General features: G+C 38.2%; 1 protein-coding gene across 1 annotated transcript; it reads left to right on the top strand.

The window, feature by feature from the left end:
- The first annotated feature begins 595 nt into the window (after positions 1–595).
- On the top strand, positions 596–20,044 carry stag2a (STAG2 cohesin complex component a). Its single transcript, XM_078265747.1, is given in 35 exon segments — positions 596–819; positions 5,226–5,344; positions 5,504–5,582; positions 5,990–6,036; positions 6,038–6,149; positions 6,355–6,451; positions 6,551–6,627; positions 6,814–7,018; positions 7,136–7,287; positions 7,992–8,065; positions 8,338–8,461; positions 9,120–9,218; positions 9,410–9,489; positions 9,843–9,950; positions 10,502–10,610; positions 10,807–10,924; positions 11,119–11,222; positions 11,327–11,419; positions 11,515–11,604; positions 11,701–11,904; positions 12,006–12,076; positions 12,291–12,378; positions 13,057–13,137; positions 13,566–13,658; positions 13,768–13,942; positions 14,057–14,196; positions 14,287–14,388; positions 14,771–14,919; positions 15,041–15,169; positions 15,270–15,475; positions 15,793–16,033; positions 16,181–16,291; positions 16,447–16,573; positions 17,427–17,504; positions 18,028–20,044. Coding segments are annotated over 34 exon segments (3,831 nt in total). The 5' UTR covers positions 596–819; positions 5,226–5,300; the 3' UTR covers positions 18,052–20,044.
- Positions 20,045–20,384: the final 340 nt, after the last annotated feature.

Raw genomic sequence — 20,384 nt, 5'->3', positions numbered from 1 at the left:
ACTTCAGTCATGAAGGGTTGATGGTGTGGAAATGTTTCGATAACATTTATTCCTCCTATTAAACCACTCATGGTTAACCACCTCAAAACAGTAGGAAGGAGCTCTGAATATTTTGTAAATAATGTATAATAGACTATTGTATGGATTATATGTTTAGCTGTTTTTATGTAGGACAATCAATCTAAATCTAATCTGGGCTAACACAGGAGTTAATGTTCGTTAAATTGAAATTAGAGTCAGGTTTCAAGTTATCACACAACTTCTTCCAAAGTGTTTACTTGAAGTTATAGGCCTCTATGTAATCTGTAGCCTACTTTTCTTTTAATTACCTGTGAATTTAGCCTAACATTTTTATATTTTTATATTGTTACATATTTGCAATATACAAATGCATTTGTGATACGCAATATGGTGAGTTACAGTGCCTCTCTCCACACACAGAGACATGCAGATTGATTTCAGACTTGGATGTTTTTGCTTGAAGTGGATATTGTCCAACACAGTGAGTCAATAAGCTTGACAAACACGAGAGAAAAGTCAGAAGCTCGAGAACACTGACAATATGTGGCCCCTTCTGACTAGCAGTTCACGCAGCCACCGACAGGTGGTGTGTGTGCTACATGCATAACAACGAAAATACAAACTGTACCTTGCTATGTTAGCCACCAAGAAGCTTCTTAACGTTAGCTTGCAAACAAACTGTTATTTTTGAGTTTTGGGAAATGACAGTTTGTGCAGGAAAATAACGATATCACCCTCTTTGCAAAGTCCGCAACGTTTGGATTATTTGATTTCAGTCCGTCTTTGATTTAAAACGAGGTAAGTAAGTTGTAAAATGGCGGATAGCTAACGTTAACATCCAGGGAGTTTGTCATTGATGCTGCTATAACGTTACTGGCTAGCTGACCAGGCACTTGACATTAGTGTTGTCAGGAGTAATTGACATAAAAATACGACTTTCAGAATAAAATTAACGTGATGAATAATGGCGAGGTAACATTCCAGCTGGTGTGAAGTAGCTAGCTGGCTAGTGGTCCCGTTGGGCAGCTATAGCTAACGGTAATGCTATCCAAACTAGCAACTAATCTGATGCTGAAAATGTATCAAACTAATTCTAAAGTGAATCCTAATCCCAAAGTTAGTTGCTCGGTACGAATAAAGTGGCCAAGGAGAGGGTCTAAAGGTAACTAGATACTGTATCGGCTAACATCTCAATCAGTAGCTAAGGTTAGCTCCCATTAGCCAGAGACCTGTGCGGCACGGCCGTCTTAGGAAAGACGGGTCGTCAGGAAGAGATGAGAGTGGATAGGAATCAATCATCACCAGCTTCGGAGACCTCTGTAGTTGCGTTTGTAGCTCGGAAGTATACAACTGCGCGTGTCAGAACTGTTGTGGGATAACTTTATTTAGCTATATTCGAAGTAAGATTAGAGTTAACCACCACAAAAACCTGGAAAATACTTATGAGGATATTACATTAACGTTAACGTTACTAATCCAAGCAGGTAACGAACGTTATATTGAGGCACTCGAAACCAGTAGCTACGCTTCCTATTTATGGTCCTTGAAGTCCGAAGTCAGGCCCCTCGTCTGTTCAGGACAAGGACAACCATGTCATGTTTACACCGCATTTTGGTATTGCCCTTTACAGTTCTACTGTGCTTGTTTTGTGTAAACACGCCCCCACAGATTTCCCTTATCTGCTGTAACAGCTTATTTGCCGAGTTGTGAAGCATCGGCATCTGTATACCTTACGTTATTTGTCCGGTTGAACCACATAACCGTACAGAAAATAATTATATCAGGTTAATGTACTCGACTTAGTCGAAAAACTAATAAATGCCCTACCTGCAAAAAAGTAGGCCTATGTGCGGTGAGACAGGCACTCCACACCGTCCTACAGGTACTGTTGGAGGAGCTGGGTTGTTTTTTAAAGACATTGACATGATATGACTGGAGAATTTCAGTCAGCACAGGGAATTTGTTAAACCAAACGAAAATAGTTTTTTTTTTAATGTTTTCCAGGCCCATGCACACTTTCTCCTAGTTTGGAAGACCACATACCCAAGCATCAGTCAGTAGCCTACAGTGTGGTTGAAAATAATACTGTGGTGGGCCCAGAAACGTATGAATCATGTCTGCAGCCATATGCATGCTGGCATTCGCTCATTTGTGTCAGTCAGCAGGAACTTAGTTGTAGATTTAGCCTTGGTTTTTCAGTACTGGTGTCATATAACCACCTGGCCAATGGAAGATGGGCAATTTGCCTTTAGAAAACCATCTGCTTGTCTTGCTCAGTAGAATTCATGTTCAACTTTGGGTCAAGAGGTCAATACAGGTCTAACAGTAACAGACATTAACTCCATGTGAGTGTGGCTACCAAGTTAAACACTACACAAAATCACCTTTGTAATATCCCCCATTCTTATCATTTGACTTAACGAGAGGAAGCAAAAAAAGCATGATTTTGATAAGGTCATTAAATTAATTTTCACTGCCCAGCTGCACATTCTCCCACAGTCACAGTCCACCCTCAAAAACATGTATAAAATACATAAAATTGTCATCTATGTTATGTAGCACATTTTTTGTATTTTTATTTGATGAATGAAAAACTGTTATTAAACTGCCAAAAGTGACATCAATCATCATAATGTGTATTAACTAATTGATTACAATCAACACTAGGTAGTAATACACCATAGAAAACTGGAGGATGACAAAAATGATGATAAAATGCGTTATCTGTATTTCCAAATGTGCAGTTTTAATATAAATAACTGATTTTCAAGCCCTGGATTATCTGCACAGTTGGAGATAGAAGCAGGATTTAGGAGTTCTCAGTGTGTAAAATTGTAGAACAGAGAGTGGAAGAAACGGACAAAAGCACCCCCATTAAGGCTGTAACAAAAGCTTGGATGTTGAGGAGAGCTCTGAACAAAATGTGTGATTTAAAGTAGGGCTGCATCTAATGATTGTTTTCTTCACCAATCAGTTACGATTATTACATTAATTGTTCTGTCTACAGAATCTCAGAAAATATTGGAAAAAAGGATGACATATTCAAATAGCTTTTTTTGTTTGACCAATTGTCCAAAAATGAGAGAAGTAGCAAATCTTCACATTTGAGAAGCTGGAACCAGAAAATATCAAATCAAATATCAAAATTGTCGGTGTTAAAACTTTTGTCTGTAGGCCTTTTTCACAGCTGACCTTTTGACATACTGTAGTAGGAAAAGCACAGATGTCACTTATAACACTAACAACAGCTCATGTCCCAGTAGGCCATGGCAGTGTGACAGTGAGCCAAAATGAACAATACCAGCACCCTGAAACTGAAACAGCTAAAAGTAATTCAGCCATTATTAATTTTGTTATTAAGCCTACACCTCTGCTTTTTCAGACTTTGCTAATGTTTATTAAGCTATAAATGCACCAATCATGTCAGTTTGGCCTTAAGAATAAACATGCATTACGGTGAAAAACAATGGTTAACAGGGTTCTATTTAAGGTGTAAATGTAACTTAGCTAGCAGAACAAAATGTCGTGAGTTCATGAGCAACAATTCACAATCTAGTGTATATATTGGGGGAAATCAGTCCCTTACATTGATATTTTACATTACATTTCAAGTAGCTAGACTACTACTGCCATGCAACGACTTGGACTTACCACCTAGTGGTTTAAAAAATATTTCTTGTATACACAGGTACATGACTCCTAAAACTTGTAGAGATATGCTATCAGTGTAATTATTGCTGAGACCCAGAAAATGCTGTCGTTTTGTCTTTTATCAAACATAATATCTCTGCATGGTAATCATCATGGCATATACACTGGTTTCATGTAACTGAGGTGTTTGAGTGGTTCATTGCCAGGCTGGTGCATCTTAGGTGAGCCTGATGCGCCAATAGAAACAAACATGTTCTCTTCATCCCTGGTCTTGAGTGTTAGATGGGATCTTGTATAACATGTAGAGCTGAAAGATGAGGACAAAATCAAATACAGTCATGTGAAAAAATTAGGACACCCGTGCTAAAGTTGACTAAAAAGAGGAATAAAAAAATAGTCTTTTGGAAATTGATCTTAATGCCTTAATTAAAAAATGAGGAAAAATCCAGTCTTTGAGGACACCAATTTTCTTTGTGAATGAATAATGTATCGTAAATAAATAAATGTTTTTCCTTAAAATACAAGGGGCATAAGTAAGTACACCCCTATGTTAAATTCCCATAGAGGCAGGCAGATATTTATTTTTAAAGGCCAGTTATTTCATGGATCCAGGATACTATGCATCCTGATAAAGTTCCCTTGGCCTTTGAAATTAAAATAGCCTCACATCATCACATACCCTTCACCATACCTAGAGACTGGCATGGTTTTATTTCAGTTAGCCTAATAGCTGGTTTGATTTGCATTGAGAGATGATTTTATGGAAAGTACCCCATGCTAATCTCTAGGTATGGTGAAGGGGATGTGATGATGTGGGGCTATTTTAATTCCAAAGGCCAAGGGAACTTTATCAGGATGCATAGTATCCTGGATCCATGAAATAACTGGCCTTTCAAAATAAAAATCTGCCTGCCTCTATGGGAATTTAACATAGGGGTGTACTTACTTATGGCCCCTGTATTTTAAGGAAAAACATTTATTTATTTATTTACGATACATTATTCATTCACAAAGAAAATTGGTGTCCTTAAAGATTGGATTTTTCCTCTTTTTTTTTTAATTAAGGCATTAAGATCAATTTCCTAAAGATGATTTTTGTATTCCTCTGTGTCCTAATTTGTTCACATGACTGTATCACAATCATTTTTGACCATATACCTCAATATCGATATTGTGGCGGTACTGTAAGGTTGGCAGTCAGTGCTTCACAAAATATTTACACAATGAGATTTTTGATAAATAATCATCAGTAATGTGGATATAATGACTAAGTGGGTAAAGGCAAATAATAGAACAGCCAGAACAGTCTGGTAAGTTCAGAAAATGACATCACTTTACTGTAATGTAGCCTTTAAAATCAGGAAAAGACAACACTTCATCTTCATATTACAATATCAAAAATGTAAGATATCTAGCCTCATATATCGATATTGATATAATATTGATATATTGCCCAGCCCTAATAAGATGTACTAGGATTTGTTTGTGAGGTATTGCAGCTATTGTCTGTGTCGTCAGTCATCAACAACATTCTCACATGGCTTATTTTCCAGGTGCAGATACCTTCTTGCTTGGGGTCCAGAGCAGTAGAAGCACCCACTCAAGCAGATCCAGAAAATGTTAAAGAAATGATAGCAGCGCAGGATTTGCACACAGAGTTTCAATTTCCTCAGTAAGCACAGCATCACAGATATGCATTCTCAAATTAAACTTGCATTTGAATGTTTCTTTTGTGTGTGTATGCATGTACGCTGTCATGTTATTCTAGGAACTTAAATGCTATTTTTGAAATCTGCATGGTGGTTGTAATGACTTCATCTGTTGTGTACAGAGAGGCAGAATCTCAGTTGTCTTCAGATACTGACCTTGATGATCCTGATGGCAAACATGCAAAGACAGGAAAGGGCATGGTATGTTTTTCAAACCTTTGATCTTCATCTATTCCTTTTCCATATCTGTCCATGTGTAATCAGGGTCACAGGGAGGCTTGAGCCAGTCCCAACTTGCATTGGGTGAAAGGCAATGAAACATCCTGGACTGGTTCCCAGTACATCACAGGACTAACACTGAGTAGAAACAGTGTGGTGTTACGCAACAGCTGTGTTTGATCAGAAAATAAGTTAATGCCGCATCACTGTCTACATCAAATGTCTGTAATATGATTTAGTCCCACACTGTGGCAGCTTTTTAAATCCCCCAGTAACCTGATAAACTATTCAGTCTAAACAACTGCACATTTAATGCTCATGAACTGTGCTCAGAGTTACAACACAATAACACACTTTCATCTTTCATGTAATATATTTCTCCCTAACAGGCAGCCAAGAAGGGGAAGAAGGCGCTTGGAGACAAGGCCAAAGGTGGGGGGAGCAGGGAGGACCCCTGGTCTTGGCAGGGTGAATGGCCATCATCAGGAGAACGGGATGGAGAATATGACCCTGTTCGAGGTGGTTAAAATGGGGAAGAGTGCCACACAGGTGGGTGTTGTAGTTTCTTCTCATCTTCTTCTCATTGTTTTGTTGTTAACATATTTTAACTGGGGTGGTAGCTGTGGGTTTTTTTTTTTTTTTTTCTCTCTCGATGGAATTGTATTGGGGCAGGACCATCATCCCGAACATGCAGTGATATTTTAAGATTTTTTTCCAAAGTTGTATTTGTCATGGTCATTTATTTATTTTCTAGTCTGTTGTTGATGACTGGATCGAGGCATACAAACATGACAGGGACATTGCTCTCTTGGACTTAATCAACTTCTTCATTCAGTGCTCTGGCTGTAAAGGTAAGTATCTGATATGATGTGTCTAAATATGTAGCAGGTCGGGTGCCTAAAAGTAAATTAATGCTGAACTTTGCTGACATTTTCTAACTCTTTACACAGGTGCTGTGAGTCCAGAGATGTTCAGACATATGCAGAACTCCGAAATCATCCGAAAAATGACAGAGGAGTTTGATGAGGTGATGCAGGCTGTGTTTTTACATTAATTTACACTATTTATGCTTAAATCAAAGAAGAATCTAACCATAAATCTGTGCAGTTATTAGATGCCAGCATGTGACAAAACATAAAGGGAAATAAACAGTATGAATCGACAGTGATCCTCCTGACCTGAATCTGATCATCTCCCTGCTATCATCAAACAGGACAGCGGTGACTATCCGTTAACTATGTCAGGACCACAGTGGAAGAAATTCAGGATAAGCTTCTGTGACTTCATTGCAGTTCTGGTGCGTCAGTGTCAGTACAGCATCATCTACGACGAGTATATGATGGACACAGTCATCTCACTGCTCACCGGCCTGTCTGACTCACAGGTCAGGGCGTTTAGACATACAAGCACACTAGCAGGTTAGTTTTAATGTGCACGTTTTCACTTTGGTGTTCTGCATTTCTGCTCCCTGCCTGCCCGCACACTTACGCCGTTTTTGTGCATAAGCTGTATCTGAATTTTGTCATTTCCTGCAGCCATGAAGTTGATGACAGCCCTGGTGAATGTCGCTCTCAACCTGAGCATCAATATGGACAACACGCAGAGACAGTATGAGGCGGAGAGGAACAAGGTTGTTGCAAAAAGGGCCAATGATAGGTTGGAGCTCCTGTTACAGAAGCGTAAAGAGGTGAGAAGAAATACAAGTTGTCTAACACTTGTAACTACACATTTTGTATCATTCCGAATGCTTTAACAGAAAAGCATTTGGAATGTATTCAATGTTTCTCTCAAATACCGGGTCTGTTCGTTCTGTGCATGTCATAGTTCCATTAATGACATATAGCTGCATTCATCCACACTGTACATTTTATGTCTGTGCCATCTATTTATTCATCTCTGCATGCTAAACTGCACTTTGTTGAACTAGTAGTTACTGTGTGCAATGACAATAGCATTTAAGAGTCTAATCCAAATATATAGTTGACCTCATGCATGAATCCCTCATACAAACAGATTTTTTCTTATGTGGCCTGTACGAGTGATTGAAGACAATATGTGGCGTTTACCAATTTTTACGTATTTAGAATTTTCTTTTAGGTGCGTACAGAATTTACAAGTGGTCCAGACCTGTCATACGAATCATCAACAGATAGTCTGCCTTTCTCCAAAGGGAAAAAAACATGTCACATCTGACCTGAAATAACAGTGAATCTGAATTAACTTTGAATTTACTGGAGTAACTAAAATAAAAATGTATAACTAAGATAATGCTGTCCAGTTTAATCCTCTGTTGCACCAACGGTGTAACATCACCTACTGTAGGCTATGAAATCTCATTGTTTTGGCTATTTTCATGCATTTAAAATGTATCACTTTATGTTTATCTTTCAGCTTCAAGAAAATCAAGATGAAATTGAAAACATGATGAATGCAATTTTCAAAGGAGTGTTTGTTCACAGATATCGGTATGTGAATGCTTGATTGATTTGCATGCTGTATGTTGACTGAGAGATTTTACTGAGGAGCCTCAAATCATACTTGAGTCTTATCGCAACAAGCAGGGACTTATCAATGTTCGTTGTTGGCTTTTTGGCGCCCTCTAGTGTGAAATTAATGTCAACACCAATATGTGTCCATATCATTTTAGTTTGACACCCAACAGCTCTGCTGTGTTTACACAAGGGCATGTTATATTATGTTACTGACTAAATTAAATCAATTCTCTTGCATTTGCCAGTGATGCCATTGCTGAGATCCGAGCTGTTTGTATTGAGGAGATTGGAGTGTGGATGAAGCTGTACAGTGACGCCTTCCTCAATGACAGCTACCTGAAGTATGTTGGCTGGACAATGCATGACAAGGTGAGACTGTGTCTAAACAAATTAACCTTAACTTGAGAAAAGCTGATGAAGTGACAAAAAACCAGATGTTGTGTCATATATACATACATGTCCAGATATATTGACCAAATTTACACTAACTTCTAACCTCAGTTTAAATCAAAGTAGCCAGTCCTTTTAGTCAAACTTCTTGCAGTCACTTCAGAATACAAGCCATACGTAGTCCTCTTTGCTGGAATATTTTTGCTGGGAGAAGCAGCTACTGGTAGTGTTGTATTTCAATCAAACAGGATGGTAACATCACAAAAGGTCCCCGTTTGTCCCTTTCTCCAGCACCACCGGGGCTCGGTGCTTGTGCTCAAGATTATGACATATGATGTTTTTACAATCTAAATCATGAAGAGATGTGCATCCATATCAGCATAAGACCAGCAGATCCCATGATTTTTGGAGGACTTAATGTTATTGGGTCCATATCACCTTTTTATCAAAATCTGATCAATTGTTTTGGTTGTGGCAAAGGAATGGGGAAAAAACTGAACTTCATTAAATAATTAGATTGTGTCTATAGGGGTACATAATAATAAACAGGTTTAATTGGGATAATGGCAAAGTAACCCCTAAATGTTTTGGCATTCAAATATGGTAAATAATTTATGTGTTTCTAATGTGACTGCAGCAAGGTGAGGTGCGGTTAAAGTGCCTGACTGCCCTACAAGGTCTGTTCTACAGCAGAGAGCTCGGCGCACGACTGGAGCTCTTCACAAGTCGCTTCAAGGTGAGCCAGCAGCGGCAACACTTCAGTGCTAGTTAGTCTTGTGCGTCATAAAAATGTGTTGTAAGTGTACAGGCTTTTCATTAATTGCGCCGTTATATGCCGGTTAAGTATACCCATGCATGATATGACAACTAATGTTCTGGAGATCATCTAGCAAAAATACTGTATCTGAAAGCTACTCTCATTGACAGGACCGCATTGTATCTATGACTCTGGACAAGGAATATGATGTTGCAGTGCAAGCCGTTAAACTTTTGACACTTGTCTTGCAGTGAGTAACCTCCCCTCCTCTTGAATGACATTCTGCATTTGATCTTGTCTTATGAAGTCGTATAATATGAAAAGACATAATACTCATTAAAGTCAACACGATAAACACAAAATTTGCAACAGGTTGGGATTACATTTATTTTGTCTCAAATAAGAGACATTACCCATGTCCATTAGTTTCATCATTTTTGTTTATAGCTGAGGTGACTGTTACTGGGTTTAAAATGGGGAGAATATGACCGTATTTTATTTATATTCTTTTCCCTTAAAGCTTCCGTAAACAAACCATTTCACACATTTAATTCTAAATGCTAATCTTTGATTGACTAAGAATGTGTGCATTTCATTTCACAGGAGTAGTGATGAGGTTCTGACAGCAGAGGACTGTGAGAGCATATATCATCTGGTTTACTCAGCACATCGACCCATCGCTGTTTCAGCAGGAGAATTTCTCTTTAAGAAGTGAGTTTTTTCTTTTGTCTTTTGAAATTTTGTAACTGCTAATGGAAGTGGTTATCATATTTTCAACACATTTATGTTAGGTCACATCACACGGTTTAAGTGCCAGAAGTGTTGCAGAAGAGGCCTGTTTATAGTCAGGTTGGATTCACATTAGCCTACATTAGATTCCAAAGTTCATCTTGTTTTACAGCAAAAACAGAAGTGCAAAGAATTGGTGTGCCTGCCACAGTTAGTAACTGTGTGAGATCACATTAAATATATTAAAGTAGAAACAATATTATGCATTCGGAGGTATGTTGAATCCATCATACGACCCCTTCAAGAGAGCATCTAAACAATGTATCCCTATAGAAATAGTAGGATAATAATGGGAAAATCCTGTTAAATCACGAAATCTAGTACTATGTGACTCCTGGTCTTTATGTGTGTGTGACACCCTATATTTGTCCCACCTCATAGCTTTCCCAAAGGGACTGCAGGCAGAGCAGTTGTTTATTCCACCTGGCTTTTCGAGGCATTTTTAACAGCCTTTTGTATTGTGCTGATTGAAGGCTCTTCAGCCATCGAGATCCTGAGGAGGAGGGATTACCCAGGAGGGGCAGGCAGAGCCTCAATGGCAGCCTTATCAAGACTACTGTCTTCTTCTTCTTGGAGAGTGAGGTAACCAGGCCTTTGTGTCTCGCGCCTGGATGTTAACCCTGTGCTCACTGTAATACATATGTTTATTGTAAGAAATCAGTTCTAGTTTTGAGTGTTATGATCTCATTTTAGTTTTGGATGAGATCATTCCAATTCTTTTAATCCAGTGTATGTTTTCAATTTGATTCAATAAGCTGTATCATTTGATGTTTTACAGCTCCATGAACACGGGGCCTACTTGGTGGATAGCTTGTGGGATTGTGCGTCAGAGCTGCTAAAAGACTGGGAGACTATGATCAGCCTGCTGCTGGATGAGCCCATGTCAGGAGAGGAGGGTAAAGATCCATTCTTTCAGACAATTACTGGCTCAGATGTTTAGCTCCAGTATGAGGAAAGGAAACCTTCCTTAAAGGTGTTCTTTTATATATTTCTACTCTTTTTTTTCTTTCTTTTCTTTGCTTGGTATTCAGGTAGTTGGGCAAGTATTTTCATTATATTGTCAGTAACTGTTTGTGTCTGTGATTTGTAGCCCTGACTGATCGCCAGGAGACGGCTCTGGTTGAGATCATGCTCTGTGCCATTCGGCAGGCTTGTGAATGCCACCCTCCAGTAGGCAGAGGCACAGGGAAGAGGGTGAGTGTCTGCTCGTCATGCTCGACATACAGTAGAGAGGATTATTTGTGTCTCTTGAATGATTTCATGTTATAAACATTGTTTGGTTTTTGTGCATGGAAAAGGTCCTGTCTGCAAAGGAAAAGAAAACACAGCTGGATGATCGGACACGGATCACAGAGATGTTTGCGGTTGCATTACCTCTGTTATTGGCAAAGGTGATTACTTGTGTTCTGCACTACAGCCACCAGCTGTCAGAGTTGGTTTGATTCCCAACCATTCATCCTAAATGCTTTCTCTTTTCTTGTCCCAGTACTGCGTTGATATTGATAAGGTGACGAATTTGCTACAAATACCAAAGTACTTTGATCTTGACATCTACACAACTGGCCGGTTAGAAAAGGTTTGTCAATTTTTATATCTGTTGTAGATTATGCAACTTGTAAATTTCAGCCAGTGTCAGTTAAACAACGTTATGTGCTTTCATGTTCTCATTAAGCATTTGGATGCCTTGTTGCGGCAAATCTGGGAGGTCCAGGATAAGCACACAGACACTGAGGTCCTGGAGGCCTGCTCTACCACCTACCACGCTCTCTGCAACGAAGAGTTCACCATCTTCAACCGCGTGGACATCGCTCGCTCCCAGCTTCTCGATGAGCTTGTAGACAAGTTCAATAGACTCCTGGAGGACTTCCTGCAAGAGGTGGGTGTTGTAAGATTTGTCTTTGCGTGGATTGTTTGAAAGCATGTTCGCAGGTGCAGAGGCAGGGGTGAATGTTACAGGTTTAATCTCTCGTTTGTCAGGGTGAAGAACCAGATGAGGATGATGCCTACCAAGTTCTATCTACACTAAAGAAAATCAGTGCTTTCCACAAGTAAAGCAGTCAATATCTTTTCTCATGATTTCAATTCATTTTTACTAGTTAAAGAGAGAGTCATAGAATGTAGGCTATTTTATAGAAAGTTATACTATTTGGCATTTAAGTTGAGTTTTGGTTTTCTTTTATGAGGTAAGATGTGATTAATACCATTTGCATGCATTATGTTATTATGTATTATTTATCATTTGTGTTTTCATTTTGCTTCCAGTGCACATGACCTCTCTAAGTGGGATCTCTTCACCAGCAACTACAGGCTACTCAACACAGGCCTGCAGAATGGGGATATGCCTGAACAGGTAACAGCAGAGTATTCTTTAACTTTGTCAGTAATACCCTTTTTCCACCAAATTAGCACGTATATGTAGATTTTTGTAAACCCGTTAATAATAGCAAATAACATCTGGAAAACAGGTGTTAACTTTTCCTACTGCAGCTCTACGATACAGTGCACAAAACCATTGATAAATACCCGTGCCTACTGCAGAGTCATTTGTCCTGGTGATGAATGCCAATTGTAACCTTTCCCACTGCAGACAAAAGCCAGATGTTAGTGGGTGTAAGTGTTTTTTTTTTTTTTTTGGCCAATTGAAAAGAGGTATAACTTCCCAAAAATGCAAAACCGACAATTTCAGTCAATCAGTGCGTTATCCAAAGTCTGACTGAAACTAACACAAAGTAGCCAAAGTAGTAGAAGTCTAAATAAGTCTGTCTCCACCATGGAACTATTCTTTAAATTCACACATATTCGTGTTGTGAGGAAGCAGCGTCCTCTGTAACTAATACAGTTAAAGTAAGCAAGCAGTCCGTTTGGAATAGGGGAGAAATATGATAACTGACCTGTTGCATTTATAAGCAGATTACCTGCGTAACCGGATTTCTCTGAGTAACCTGGTTACTGTAATGTATGTATGTAAATGCATGGACTGTGTGGAACAGTACGGCTCATCTGATCTCCTTGCCTTCTTCCCCCCCAGATTGTGATTCATGCAATGCAGTGCACCCATTACATCATCCTGTGGCATCTAGTGAAGGTTTCAGACGGCAGTTCATTAAAGGTATTTACATATTGGTCATGACGCATTTTTAGGTATACTTGGCAAAATAAGTGTATAAGGAAAGGTATAAAAAGGATATCAGTTAAAACAAACAAAACATGTTTATAATTTGTCAAATAGATACATTATCACAGTATCACAGTCAGTTTAAAAGTAGTCTACCTCCTAATGTGCAAGACAGCTAACAGCCATTTACTACATTATTAAAAGAATATTAACACTGAGTTCTTTAAAGAGATTTGGGTTTTGGATTGCATCTGCTAAGTGGTATTCCCTTAATGGCTGGCACTCGGTACATGGAGTTTTAAAGTACCTTTTACACATCTTTTACTTCATACTTAAAACATGTATCAAGAAAGCTATGGTTTTTCTCCAAAGACTGATTTTGGCACTAATGGATTGTCTACTTGAACATTGTCTCCTTTCAGGGTGATATGGTGAACTTGAGAAAGCAAATGAGAGCTTTCTGCTTGATGTGTCAGCGTTACCTAAACAGCATCAACAACGCAGTTAAAGAACAGGTGGGGTTATGCCGATAGGACTGTTCTTTTATTCCTTACTTCTCTACATGGCCATTTTTCAGTATTACTGAAAATGTTCATCAATGCTGAAGTGTTGTGTTTATTCCAGGCCTTCACCATACTATGTGATCTGCTAATGATCTTCAGTCACCAAATTATGTCTTCAGGCCGGGAACAACTGGAGCCTCTGGTCTATACGCCAGACTCTTCTTTACAGGCAGATCTCCTCAACTTCATTCTGGATCAAGTGTTCATTGATCAGGATGATGACAACAACAGCACAGGTCAGAGTCGGTCAGCAGTGTGTCAACTAACCACACTCAAATTTGAAAAATGAGGAGGCATGTACTGTTTATGATTTCTTTTTGTAAATATTTGTAATATTTTGTATTTTCCAGACGGACAGCAAGATGAAGAAGCCAGTAAAATTGAGGCTCTGCATAAGCGAAGAAACCTTCTAGCTGCCTATTGCAAATTAATCATTTACAATGTGGTGGAAATGAACACCGCAGCAGATATATTTAAACAGTATATGAAGGTAGGTTTAAATCCCTTTTTTTTATCACTTATAAGGCATTCATCTTACCCTGCTCTTCTTAATAACAGTATTCCTTCTCTTTCTTCTTAGTATTACAATGACTATGGAGATATCATCAAGGACACATTGAGTAAAACAAGGCAAATCGACAAAGTACAATGTGCAAAGACACTCGTCTTGAGCCTGCAAGCGGTAAGATTCTTTGCCCAGGTTGAGACTCGATCATTTGTAAAAAGATAACATATTAATTGTTGCCGTTTCATTTTTGTAGATACATTAGAAGATGCCAGCAAATCTTCCAGATTATTGAAAACAAAATCTAAAACATTTACTGATTTTAATAGTAATCTATGAGGCATCACCTTTACAAAAGCTTGCTCCACTGTGCCATGTAAACAGAGGAAGATGGGGGTCTTCTTCAAACTGAATTATAATAAAAAATAAATTAGGATAGAGCTGGTTTAAGTTACAGCAGATCACAAATGCATTTAGTCCAGGATTTAGACCCCTCAGTCTGTGAAAATACCTGTAACAAAATATTAAAAAAGTGTATTTCTGTTGTTACCTTTCATAGTTATTCAATGAGATGTTGTCTGAACTTGGCTTCAATGTTGACCGCTCAACATCAGCCTTCTGTGGCATAAAAGAGCTCGCCCGACGCTTCTCATTGACTTTTGGCTTGGATCAGTTGAAGACCAGGGAGGCTATTGCCATGTTACATAAGTAAGTAACAGTCCTGAGCCAGGGCCTTGTGGTTTACAGCTTTGCATGCAACTCAGTTCTTACACTGACATCTGTGTTTTTTCATGAGCAAGGCAAATCATTATTTCCCTCTGTATTTTAGGGATGGAATTGAGTTTGCTTTTAAGGAACCTAGTCCCCAAGGACAGGGGAATCCACCTCTCAATCTAGCTTTCTTGGATATCCTGAGCGAGTTCTCCAGCAAACTAATTCGGCAGGACAGAAGATCAGTGTAAGTTGTAGCCACAAGACGTGTGTCGTGGTTTATGTTTGTGTTGAGCATGAAGCTGACAAGGAACAAAACTGACTGTTGTTTTCTGATACTTCTACAGTCACATGTACCTAGAGCGATTCATGACGGTTCAGATGGCCCTGCAGCGAGAGGACTGCTGGTTGCCCCTCATCTCATACAGGAACTCCTTGCAGGCTGGAGGGGATGATGACACCATGTCTGTTGTCAGTGGGATCAGCAGTCGAGGGTCCACCAGGAGTAAAAAGTCAAAGCCTGCCACTTCTAGCAAAAGGAAATTGCCTGAAGGTGAGCATTTTTTAAATCATTATACTATTATATTAGATTAAGATTGACTTGTGTACTATATGAGCTGCAACATGAGGTAATCTTCACCAAACTAACTTATTTGTTTAAAATATTTTTCTGTGCCCCCTCTCAGAAATAATATTACCAATTGACAAATACACAGTAGCAAAGTTGGAACCCTAACCCCTTTTTTTTTCTTTTTTTTTAATTGTCATACGTGTATTTCAACAATTTGTCAGTCAATGGGGATCATTGATCCTCTGAGGAACCTCTGCAAGTACAAGGAGTTCTGTTGTTTAATACATTATTTTCTGTAGCAGAAGAGAACAGCTGCAGCAGCAGTGATGCAGTTTGGATGAACCGTGAGCAGAATGTGCAGACGCCGGTGATGATGCATTCTCCCCACCTCACCTCTACTGTACTGAGGGATCCAAAGAAGATGAGGCCAGAGGACAGCTACACACCTGCATTCACCATGCAAACAGAGCAGCATTCCCATCAGCCTGTGCCTCCCCAACAGCAGCCACACCATCACCACCAGGTTGCCATTGACTACAAGTACGAAAACCTTTCTACATACCCATTCCTTTACCTTACCTTGACATGAATATTTGCAAATGTTGCTGCGGTTTACAGCATCTTGTGCTACGTTTGTACTACAGGAATTATGAGGTTATGTTAAATACTGAACTCCTGTCCCCACAGTACCCAGGTTACTTGGATGTTGACACAGAGGCAACAAGCCGAGGCCCGTCAGCAGCAGGAGCGAGTTAGCATGCACTATGCCAAGATGAGGAACCACATGCAGCAAGCAATGTAAGATGGCACTCCTCTTCAGAGTGCATTAAATAGGTTTGAATTTTGAAGAAAACCCAGGAAATGTAACAGTTTTTTAAAATAACATCCAGATAATAATACACAGTATGTGGAAAAGCACAATCTCCTAACAAGTGTCTATGTGTATTCCTCAGTCGTCGAGGCTCAGGCCTGATGGAGGATGATGAGGAGCCAATAGTGGAGGATGTGATGATGTCATCAGAGGACCGCTTGGAGGATATTAATGAGGGCATGGATTTTGACACAATCGACATCGATTTGGTAATTTAAAGCTGCAATCCTTTTTTGGCTAATTGGGCGCAAAAGAAACAATATGGCAAACTTCTTCAAACTGTTGCTTATTTACACATTCAGCAGTGACGAAGCAACATTATCATTCATTTAGAGTGAGTGTTTGTGTCCACACAGAGCATGTAAGTCCACTATTCACTCTTTAAGCTCTGTTTTTGGTCTCTACCAACTCCTGAGGGAAATATCTGGCTCTAAATGCTCCACTACTTCTCCCAGCTAGTCCCTGACTGTGTCTGTCAGTTGTTTGGTGCTGACCAGCTCGTTTACAGTGGGCTCAAAACAGCTGCTTGCTTGAAAACGATTTCATGGGAGTGGTGAAAGTGAAACAAAACAGTAAACTTGTGGGCCTAAAAGCTAAACAATAAACTGAAACTCACTATAAAGCTCCATAAAGTCGAGGGGAGTTACAGATTCAGGTGATAAGTATCTGCTGGTTCATGACTACGAGCAACCCATTTCACATTGTCATTTAATACATTGTTATTATGAAAATATTGATTATAGCCACACACTAATAGCCACTACTCATGTGGATTCCCAGTACCAATACAAACAGACAGTGCCTTATTTACAGTAAATCAGTCTGTATGACCTGGTCATGCTTTACTGGGAGCAAACTTTCCAAACCAGTTTCCTCCAAATAACTAAAGTGTTGTTGCTTCCCTGTGGTGCCAAATATTAGAATTTGCATTCCAGTATAATTGTCAGCATTTGATTGCCACAGTTAGAGTTACAGACTATGAGCTTCAAATAGCCTTTTTGTTGTCTCTTATTTCCATTACATTTTGTGATGCATTGTTCTGACTGAGCTGTTATTTTTCAGCCCGCTTCAAAGAATCGCAGAGAAAGAACTGAACTAAAACCAGACTACTTTGATCCGTCTTCCATCATGGATGATTCGGTAAGGATTTTCCACTTCCTATGGTGCCATTTGCTTCTTCTTTTTATTTAATAGGCAAATGTGAGTGGCCATGTTTGCTCATCATTTTTAGGCCTGTTTTCTTGAGGTAACTCGATTTTCTCATGAACATGAATCATTATTAAAGGATGTGTTATGAATATAATTTGTTATCCATACATTTGAATATTACAAGTTGGAGTATCCAATACTTACCTGCTGTTTTCAAGGTGGCTCTGAAACACTTTCTCGCTTTCTCCATCACGGAGGACGGCAGCGATAGACATAATTTACAGCATTTACAATGGATTCCATTCTATAGAAATGTCTATAAAAACTCTTTAGTAGTTATTTCTCAGTCCTATATTATCCTATATTCACAGTTGACATTAACTTCAATTTCTGAATGTCATAACTATAATATGTCCTAGAAACAAATCTTTCTCTGCAATAAATTGTGCCAGAACATTGTTTTTCCTGTTTATAAGATTGTAGATTTCTTAATAAATTTTTTGTATGTCTTTAGGTTCTCAATGTTTCAATGTTCTAAAAACAAATTGGATGCATCAAGGAAAATGTGATATCAAAATCCTTGGAAGATAAGAGGGATGACAGTTCTCTGTGAAGATCAGAATGGAGAGAAATGGTTTGCCTCTTTAACACTTTTGTTAAAACTTAGAGCGAGAGCTTGAATTTGAATTTGATTCTGACATTTTCACACACGGGACTTTTGTCACACTGCAGCAGAAATGTTTGTTTCGGTTCAGTTACCCTAAAAACAACTTGATGTTAGCTTAGCTCACGACATGTGGCAGGTGCATGGTGAGGGGACAATACCAGACTGAAATTCAAATTAATATATACCTTTAAACTTTTTCATTCAGTAGACAAGAATTGTCTGATGTAAATACATAATGGCCAATATACAGGAGGGGTAAACACAATTTCATAAACACCAGTGGATAGAAATATATAGCCCTGCAAAATAATACTACCTTTGTGATGCTTGAAGCGTTCAGTTGTTGTTGAACACTATGATGACACTGCACTTTGTCACAGAGGTATTAATTCAAGTCAATGATAATTTTACAGCCATATTTTTTTCAGAAGTTATCATAGGCTCCAATCAATGTCTCTCTGACGCAATCTAAACAGAAATTGAACATCATAAGCTTTATAAAAACAGCATTTATTGCAGGGTTATTGAATTGGACTGCATAACATCATAAAGGTGTCAGTGATATTGCATTTACCTACTGTACTTTTAAACTGTAGACTTTGGCATGGCATGTAGCCATATATTGAAACATGTACACAGTAAAGTATAATGTGAACTGGCGTCTCATACTGTTCAAAGGCCTTGCCAGAAATGATATACGACATTCTCAGATTTCTTTGTGATGGTATTTTTTAGAAATGTATGTGTTCTGCTTTTATACCTTATAGATGACTTTGATTTATAGATATTTTGTAATGACAATCAAATGTAAATTAATGGTTTCTAATCATGTTATTTCACGTAGATGCTGAAATAATCCTTTTTAATGAAAATGATTATGTTACTAAAGATATGGCCAGCCGTTTGTATTTTGTTTTCATCACTCTATTACAAATGGGTGCAAAAATAATGCATTAACCAAACGTAGTAATTTGACAAATTCATGGCTGCATCTAAAAATATTTTTTAATATTGGGAGCATTCAGTGTCATACATTAAATTTTGACTCAACCTTAAACATGTATCTCTCCTATATCATGACTATTTTTCTCCACTGTATAGTATCTAATAATATCCAAGAAATGCCATAGTTGCAATTTAAAAAAAAAAAAAAAAAAAGGATTTGAAAAATGGTTGAGAAAGGTGTGTGCTGTTTGTTTTGTTTCTAGTTTGGAAGTGTGCAGAGGATTTTTTTTTCCAAATAGCCAATTTATTTGATGAGCCACTGTTGCGTGTATAAGAGTTATAGAATTATTCTAAATTACAAAGTTTTAGAACTCTTTAGTCAACTATCATAGTATCAGAATTGTATATTATACAAGTACAGATGTGTAATATATTGTGAATCAGTGCTTATTTTACATTTGCAGTTTCTGTTTGCTTGTAATTTTAGGGAAAGGTTAAATAGAATGTAACTATTTAAAGTAACCTACTAATTTGCAAGTATGCGTACAGTATATTGTTTTTTTTTAAATGGATTGTTGCCATATTTCTTTACCTCAGTGTGTACTGGCCTGGTTGGCAGATTCAGATTTGATTGAAAACTGTGTATTCATATTGTAGTTAGAAACAAATCCCTAATATCCTCAGAATCTCACTATAAACTGGAGAAACAGATCACATGGTCTTGAATATTACCATTTACAGTACATACTGACTATTCATATTAGGCAGATGAGAAAAATACATCTTAGAATTGCTTGTAAATTTACATTAATCCTTTCATTTTGAATAATTTGTTTTGCATTAAACTGCTGAAAATGTGCATACATCTGTATGTTTACACATATTTAAATATTTGTGTATATTAAATTTGTGTTTTTTATTTTGTGTCCCATTGCATCCTTTAAGATTTGTATATGTCTAAAGATGTAACATGAACCGATAATGATGATCTGAATCTAAGTGCACTAATGAAAAGTTGAAGGATGTATAGCAATACTGTTTTCGTTCTAGTTAATCCGTCTTGAAATATTTCAATTTCTAGAAATAGTTTTGGTTTGCAATTCTGTTATTTAAGGGTAGTCAAATGTAGTGTTACTTGTCATAATTACCATTTTAACGTAGTTTGACTAAACTGAGCCCTAATGTGCACTTAAATAGTACCATTTCCCCTCATGGAACACTAGCTAAGTTCCGTAATAACAAAGCATTCGGAGACAGCC

Source organism: Sander vitreus, chromosome 13 (assembly GCF_031162955.1).
Source record: "Sander vitreus isolate 19-12246 chromosome 13, sanVit1, whole genome shotgun sequence".
In the NCBI taxonomy this organism is placed as follows: domain Eukaryota; kingdom Metazoa; phylum Chordata; class Actinopteri; order Perciformes; family Percidae; genus Sander; species Sander vitreus.
Note: the sequence above shows the minus strand (reverse complement) of the source record. Positions and strands in the feature narration are given on the sequence as shown.